Below are 9,106 nucleotides of genomic sequence, written 5' to 3'. Positions count from 1 at the left end.
ATAGCCAAAGGGGGAGATTGTAAGGTTGAATTTATTCAACCATTTAATTGGCTTTATTTCGTGCCAAATTTGCTTGTAATTCAGCATTTAGTAAGCCTGTATTTAGGTGGGTTTGATGTAAGGGTAGTGAGTGAGATAGAGTGAAAATTGCTCAAGAGTGTGCAAGAAAACAGAGACTTGCGGTTGGGCCTCGCGGGTGACTCGCGGCTGCAAGCCGCCAGACGCAGCACACGTGCCAAGCATGCTGGAAGGTGAACAGTCATGCAAGCTGGAGCACTACAGGACAAAACATGACAACTGGCCATACGGTTATCTCGCGACTGGATCTCGCGACTTAGTCAAGCCGCGAGCCACCCCTGTTTTGTAAAACCTGACGTTTCACATTCCTCTCCCACTCCAGTATAAATACCCCTTTTACCCACGATTGTGAGAGAGCTTCCAGAGAGAATTTTGAGAGAGAAACCCTAAAGAAAAACAAGATTGATTCACCCACAATCTATACATTAGAGTCTCTTCAAATTCCTCAACTCTCTTTCTCTCCATTGTCAAATCCTTGAGAGGTATTATACCAAACCTGATTCTCACCATTATCATTACTGTGAGATAGCTGTTTGGATTTCTGGGAAGCAGTTAGGAAGGAACCAATCTTCATTGGTTAATGCTACGGTCTAATAGCGGAATCCGGGAAGTTAGAAAAGAAAAAGGTTCGGCGCAACCTCGTTGAAGCAAGAAGCTTGGAGGGCTTAGGTGCACTAGGTAGATTAGGCTTGGAGGGTCTATTGCTGTCCATGTATCCCAACTGTATTTTCTAGTGGATTGTTTACCGCTTGGAGGGCGGCGGAGAGGTTTTACGCCGAGGGCTTCGGTTTCCTCTTTGATAACACATCACGTGTTGTCTTTGTATTTGCATCTTTCTTCCTCTCTATCTTTGCCTTTTTATTATCTACTGTGGATTGTGTTTTTGTTTTGGCTTAGATAGTTTTTAACCAATTCCATATTATAGTTTATGTTAAGTTTCCGCACACTTGTTGTTTGACATATTGCTTGAATTGGTTAAGTTGTAATTTGGGAGTCTAAACGTTCAAGGGTGTTTATACACGTTTTTGAACTTTCATCTTTATATTCTTCTACTAAGAAATTTGTAATTGTATATATGCTCCCTTCAATTAGTTGTGGACGAAAACTTTAAGCAAGACTTTTTCTGATGCTTGCATGTATCAATGTTCCCTACGAACATTTCAAATGAATTATCCTTTAATCAATAACAGCAGTACATAACAACCAATTTACATTGACTGGTTGCAAGTTTTAATGAAAAAAGATTAGTAAAAATTATTCTAAAAGGGATTCAATTATGAATTTACCTCTTTGTCAACCTCGTTGTAACTTTCACTTTTGAGTTATCTTTGTCTCTCAATATCTGCTTCAAATTTGTGTACTCCATATTCTTTTGAATTTGTATTATCTGCATAATTTAAACATCAGTTAAATTTATATATAATTATGGAATAAAATCTGTCATTTGCAACATAAGCAACAATCTAACTTATGTTTTTTTCTTCATTATTTATGTTGTTATACTAATGACATACATGTCAATTTATTCCAAAATAAGGTTTTAATTGAATCAATATAAAGATGATATAAACAGGAAAAATGAATTAGGCTATTTAAATGTTTCAGTTTGATATACGTAATAAAAATCTTTGGCGAAAATGGCCAAATGGCCATAAAAACTAAACTATTTAGTTAGTAGACCAGTTTTGAAACAATATAGTTTATTAGCAATTCGAGTCTAAGAGGCTCGATTTTGGACAATAAATCTCGATTTTCTTGGCCTATCAATTTCAAAATCGAGTCTCTAAGACTCGATTTACAAACAAAATTTTTTTTACAACTTTGAGTCTCAAGCGCAGCCTCACCTCACTGGATCAGATCAGATCACAGAGGGAGAAAGAGTCAGAGAGAGGGAGACCAGATCAGAGAGAGGGAGACCAGATCAGAGGCTGCACGACCTGGGTCGCGCGACCTGGGTAGCGCGACGCAGGTCGCGCGGATCAGATCAGAGAGAGGGAGACCAGATCAGAGGCCGCACGACCTGGGTTGCGCGACCTGGGCAGCACGACGCAGGCCGCGCGCGCAGCCTAAGGGCCTGCGTCGCGCTGCCCAGGTCGCGCGGCCAGGCTCTCGCGAGCCCCAGGTCTCGCGCGACCCCTGGCCGTGCGAGACCTGGGGCTCGCGCAGCCTGGGGCTCGCGCGACCCAGGCCGCCAGGCTCGCGCGGCCTGAGGTTCGCCGCGGCCTGGGTGGATCTGATCTTTCTGGGTTTCTTCGTCGTCTTTTTTTTTTTTTTCCTTCTGGCTCTGATTTGATTTTAGTTTATATAGGCTTATAAATCGAGTCTCTAAGACTCGATTTTTAAGACCATAAAAATCAAGTCTTAAAGACTCGATTTTCATATCAAAATCGACAGCCTTAGACTCGAATTGCTAATAAGCTATATTGTTTCAAAACCGGTCTACTAACTAAATAGTTTCGTTTTTATGGCCATTTGGCCATTTTCGCCAAAATCTTTAAAACAAAAACAATATTTAATTATTACAACAATTGAAGAAAAAGATTTCAAGAGATTGAAAAAGAAAATGGAAAAATAGCGAAAATGGTATCCAAATCTAATATTTATTGAGTAATGCAGCAAAACAAAAAAGAAAAAACAATGAGAAAAGAAAAGTGAAATCTTGACAAAAAACTCTTAAATGGAAAAAAATAATAATAATAAAAAAGGAGAAAATTAGAACTCATATGTTTTTCGATTGAGATAAAATAAGAACCCTAGAAATTTAAACTCAATAGTGGGAAAATGATCTGTGAACAGTTATAAACAATTGGGAACGGTAATTGAATAGAAAAAAAAGCATGCTCACCTTCTTAATAGTCTGTTGTTACAGAGAAGTCTTCCGAATAGTTTACTGTTGCAGTGAAGGAATGGCGGTTGAAATAATTGAGGGAGGGATTCTCTATTTGTGTTTGTGTATTTGTATTTGGCCGAATAAGTATATTGGTTGAAGATTTTTATGTTGTTGCACCACTTGAATGAGTGATTCTTCTAATTTGGGCTTGATCAATTTATCTGAACGGGCCCAAATATAGTTCTTATCCGAGGCTTACTTTACTTCAGTAAGAGTAAGTGTATCATGCAATCAATAACATTTTTTTCCCATGAGTGAGGCTGGGCTTGGGATTGGCTTTAATTGTATATGATTGTCCCACATAACTTTATAGGTCTCATGGTTATTAGATGAAATGGGTTGGGCTTTTTTAGGTTAAGGTATGGACCTATCCACATGAGAAATTGGGAATTGTTATATATCCACAATAAGAATTTATTTGGAACTTTAATTCTGAAATTTATGTGTATTTGGCAATTATCTGATTTGGGAATATACAATAGCCTTATTGAATGTAATTTTTGTGATTTCTAATCTTTAAATGTCGTCCAAACTCAGGACCTTTGAGTTTTAGAAAAGTTTTATTTATTATTATTATTTTTTAAATATTGTGGTGATGTGGAAAGTTGTGGACACCTCAAAAGCTTTGGTCGTGCAATGTGCGGAATCATTTTATGAGTTAGAAAAAAAATCAACTTAGTAGTATTCTTCTTCTTACTACTAAATCTAAGATTTAATCCATTCAAGCATTATATTACTTCTATGCTCTTCACTTTTTACTGAAGCTTGTTTTCATAGCTCAGATTTAAACAATTGCAGCAAAAGAAAAAGGTTTCAATATTTGGTTGTAATATAGATACAAAAGTATATATATGTCAAAAGAAAGACTAAAGCAATCAGGTTTGTTCTTTGTTCTCATTCTAAAAATCCAATTGACTTTGTTGTTGGCAAGCAGATCAACTTCAATAATTTGTTGTTTAACATGACAAGTAACCTGTAAAATATTTAATTTCTAAGCGTGAATCATGTTGCTAGCCATAAGTACAGGACTGGTATTATAGTAGGGATGTTAGGCAATTTTTTATTTAATTAGGTAGCATAACCATTATTTGAATGAAAGTTACAGATCTTGTTGCCGAAGCACATGCTCGTGGCCTACAGGCTCATATATTTTATTGGTTCAGTAGAATTTTTAGCAAATTAAAAGAAGTATATGTAAATCAATCAAATGTTTGATACCCCTTTGCAGCTTCAGCTTTGTGGTCATGCCACATTGGCTGCTGCACATACAATCTTTGAAAGTATTCTACAGTATGAAACTCAAAGAAAAAGAGGTGTGCTCCAACCAAACATGATCTACTAAATGAATTACAAATAATTTCTGTCAATTTAATAGTAATTACATTCATTGTTTTATAAATGAAAATTCAGCTACCAGCAACTATAAAGTTACAACAACAAAAATACATTACACTTTCAGATTTCAAAATCTTACAATTTTAATCGCTCTTCAAAAACAGTAGATTAGGTAGGATGGAAATCAGTTTCAAATAGTGATAATGCTTTCTTTTTTTTAGCGCTCCGTCTCCCCTTGAATAGTAAGCAGTAAGTCATTGGTTCATTTTCAATAATAAGTCAAACAGGCTGAAACTTCTGTTTTTGCTAGGATGACAGCAAGTACAGACTGGCAGTTAATGAGTCCCTTATTAAAAAAATTGAACCTTAAGATCAATAGAATGCAAAAAAAAAAAAAGAAAAAAAAAAAGAAGGAAAGTGTAATAAGCAGGAAATCAAATGGTATCAAATTATTTTGCCCAATCAATCCAAAGAAATATAAAAAGCAATACAAATTCTGTTAAGTTCAAACAGTAATATAATAATTGATAAGAAGAAAATTATAGTCCAAACTCTAACCATGGTTTAATAGTTTAGGAAGTTGTAGACATGAAATTCGGATTTCTTTTTTTTCTTTTCAAGTGAGGGAGGGGAGAGATATGAAATCAGGTTCACCCAATGAGGAAACAGGACAGTGCCGCCAACTCACAAAGCTCATTGTTAACTTTGATTTAATTCGTCAAAAAAATTAAACAGAATTAGTTGAAGGCCAGTTACCTGGAGTCTCTAAGGTCAATATTGTAAAGTCCTTTATCCTCCCAACAGAAATCATTCGATTTTCCACTGAGCAGTTGATATATATGGAAATGCAGTCTTTAATTTCCCAAGCTGCTTCTGATGTAATATTTGTAAACTCTTTTATCCTCTCATTTGAAACCTTTCGATTTTCCACTGAGCAGTTCATATATATGGCCCAGAACACAACAGAGTTTAAGGGCAATCCATAGGACAGAGATAAACCAACATGTTCTGCATGAAGTAAGAATAAATGAATTAGTTCATTTTCTTCTTTTACACTAAGATTTTCCCATTATTAGTACTCTTCTTGTTACTACTAAATCTGAGATCTCTTATTAAATCTGAAATGTTTTAGATAATCCTTTCAAGCATTGTATTACAGCAGATATTAGTTTTTCTTGTCAATGGATACCTTATCAGATTTAGGCCGTGATGCTGACTGGGAAGTAACATACTGTAGAGTCTGAAAAAAATTTGTTTGACCAAAATTCACAGCCTTTTGCCAATACAGAATTGTAATATTCCCAGCATTAACTCTCATCTACAATAAGATGTGATCAATTTCCCCTTGATGTTTAACCATATAAGGCTTAAGAAAGAATTATAAACATATAATGTTCCCTGGAAACAATTAAAAATACTTATGTCAAAGAAAATGTTAGGAATGTATAAGTTAATTAAACAAAATAGTTCTGTAAGTTCAAGATGCAGATATGAAAAAAAAAATTTAGATTTCTGTATCCATTTATTTTTTAATATTATTTTTTGTTTAAAAAAAAATTTAAAACTTACCTATTAGTCAACCAAGATCATAGCAATATTGATCAGATCATGGTTGTTTGCTACGTTAATTGCATCTCACATTCACTGATATCTGCTTCAAAGTTTTGTACTTCGTTGCGATATGAATCTGTAATATTAGAACATTTTAAACATTAGTAAAGTTTATATATAACAATGGAGAAAAACCTACTGTTTACAATATAAGTGACAATCTAGTTTACATTATCAACAACCTGAAATAATATTAATAAACAGTATGTGTTACCTTTAGGCAAATTATCAAATATTTCTTTGTAGACAATATTTTTTGTATGAAAACGATCACCATTATCATTTTCTACAATGAGTATCCTAAGGCCATCTTTACTTGTAACTCTGAATACGGCAACATATAATTGTCTATGACTGAAAACTGGTCTATCTAAATAAAGTCCAACACGTTGCAGAGATTGACCTTGGCTCTTATTAATTGTCATAGCAAAGCAAACAGATACTGGAAACTGCCTTCTTTTCAGTACAAAGGGCCATTTGGAATCAGAAGGGGATAAGACTATTCTTGGAATACACACTTTTTCTCCAATATGAGTTCCTGATATTATTTGAGCTTCCAAAACCCATTTTGATAATTGAGTGACTAAAAGTCTAGTACCATTACAAAGTCCATTACTTTGGTTTAAATTTCGCAGTAACATTATTGGCAGACCTACTTTCAATCTGAGTTTATGGTTTGGAATACCAGGGAACTTCAATGAATTGAGAAACTCTATTGGATACATGACGTCTTGGTCTAGAATGTTGCTTGAAGCTTTACATAATGAATCTGCACTAAGATATGTCTCTTCATCAACATTAATAAAATCAATCATGTAATCATTTATGTCTTCTACCACTTCATTCGTTGGAGCTAAAATTGCTCTCTCTTCTAAATACTTAGAATCGTTGAATTTTGTATCGAAATCAGGATAGGTAGCTTTTACAATATCGTTGAAAGGATGAGCACCAGGCTGAATTAGTAAATCATACGGTACTTCAATCAATGCTTCACCTTCACTATTACTAAGTTCACCATCACCAATTTTCAACATCCATTCAGTAAATTCCCTTGCTGTAGTATCACCTGGGTTTTGTGTCAACCTCATATTTATTGTCAAAATGAAAACTTTGCAACTGCTCCATAATGATGACTTATTAATTGATGCTTCAACTATTTGTTCTCTTCGTGCTTTTGATACCACTGGTAATATTTGTCTGAAATCACCACCAAGAACAATAGTTTTTCCTCCAAAAGGTGTCTCCCCACTATTTGGGTTAGAAAAACGTAATATATCTCTTAATGACCGATCAACAGCTTCAAAACAATTTCGGTGTGCCATAGGAGCTTCATCCCAAATTATAAGACTTGCTTTTGTCATAAGTTCTGCAATTTGTGAACCTTGTTTAATACCACAAGTTGAACTGTCTGTTACATTTATTGGTATTTGAAATCTTGAATGAGCTGTTCTCCCTCCAGGCAACAATAATGCAGCAATTCTAGATGTTGCAATTGCAATGACTATCTTCCCTTCTGAGCGCAATCGGCATATAATAGTTTTCCAAAGATAAGTCTTTCCAGTTCCTCCATGCCCATAAACAAAAAAGAAGCCACCTTTATTCTCTGAAACAGAATAAATTACTTCATCATATACCTGTCTTTGATCAATATTAAGAACAGAAAAAAGTTTAATATGTTCTGCTGCCAAAGAGTTTCTATCATAATCCAATTCTTCTTGTAATACTCTATTGTTACTTTGTCTGAGAAGTAATGTATTTGGATATGGTATTGACTCAAATTTGTGCGAAGACCTGTCACTCTTTACCAAAATCTGTTCAATTTCACATAATGCGTAGTTTTGTAATTGAGAGTCATCAAGATGTAGGTTGTCATATTGTAAAACTATTCTTTGACGATGCAGAATGTCCTCAGATAACAACTGCCAATTTGAAATCCATAATTTATATGGATCTGCAACCTCACAAAAAATCAACATTGTGACAAAAAGTTCTCGTAATTGTTTTCCTGAAGTCCAGTACGATGCATGATTCAAAGCTTCGTGCCACTCTTTATCATCATCAAGCAAACCAAGTGCATAACATGTTGATCTGAAAGTTGGATATACAACATTATTTATAGTTCGTATTTCCTTAAATGATCTAGCTCCTTTAATAACATTGAGTGGCATCCGCAAATAAAACCATTCTCCACTTGCAGGATGAGCATAATATATACGCCCAATACATCTTCCAGATTTTCTCAATTTCCATTCTTTGTCTTTTCTATGCCAAACCTATTTAGTAGGAAATTCAGAATAATTCAATTCCCTTGCTTCTTCATACAATGCATTCACTTTCATCCACTCTGTAAATTTGCTTTTTCCGATATCTGGCTTGTCCACAACATTATTTAAATAATTAGTATCTTCAAAAACAACTGGTTGTTCGTCTTCATTGTGAAAACTAAGTCTTTGAACAGCAGGCTCTCGATGGTGAATTGCAAATTCAAATATCCTCCAACATGCCTCTATGGCAGACACATATTTACAATTTAAATATGTCTTAACTTCATCAATATCTGTCATATGTTGCATTCTAGTAGAAGAATCAATATGTAAATTTTCTTCAAGAATCAAAGTTGCACGATCAGGTCCTTTTGTTATATATTTAAATAAATACTTTATAGATCTTGAACGATTACACCACTCGACATTTATGTGTGCTTGAAATTTCACCAATAAATCGATATTGTGTGGAACTATAAATCGATTATCAAGTTTGACCTCATTTCTTTCAACAAATCTTCCATTATTCTTTCTTCTATATATTGGGAAACCATCTTCATCAACAGTTGTTTGCGAACAAAATTTTTTAGGGAAGTGCTTTGTACATCTGTTTTCAATCATACAACTTGCCCTATTAATAGAGCCGCAAGGACCATGGACCATATATTGTTTGACAGCTTCATAAAGTAAAGGTTCTTCATTGAAATCTAGAATTTCTACTGAAATTATTCTATCAATTTCTGCTGTTGTAGGATGTTTGTCATCATGATGTAAAAAAAGTAAAATGTGCGCATGAGGTAACCCTCTTTTTGGATATTCAACAGTGTAGACAACTGGCACCAAAACAGTAAGTTAGTTACATTTGTTTAGATTAATTATTAAGCCAAGTAAAGAAGAAGGGAAAAATATTTAAAATATAAAGTTTAGA

General features: G+C 34.5%; 1 protein-coding gene across 1 annotated transcript; it reads right to left on the bottom strand.

The window, feature by feature from the left end:
- Positions 1 to 6,075: 6,075 nt before the first annotated feature.
- Positions 6,076 to 8,082, bottom strand: LOC115985396 (ATP-dependent DNA helicase pif1-like). Its single transcript, XM_031108337.1, has one exon. It carries the CDS (start codon positions 8,080 to 8,082, stop codon positions 6,076 to 6,078), a length of 2,007 nt encoding a protein of 668 aa, XP_030964197.1.
- Between the last annotated feature and the right edge of the window lie 1,024 nt (positions 8,083 to 9,106).

The sequence above is a fragment of the Quercus lobata genome, chromosome 4 (genome assembly GCF_001633185.2).
Source record: "Quercus lobata isolate SW786 chromosome 4, ValleyOak3.0 Primary Assembly, whole genome shotgun sequence".
Classification (NCBI taxonomy): Eukaryota; Viridiplantae; Streptophyta; class Magnoliopsida; order Fagales; family Fagaceae; genus Quercus; species Quercus lobata.
Note: the sequence above shows the minus strand (reverse complement) of the source record. Positions and strands in the feature narration are given on the sequence as shown.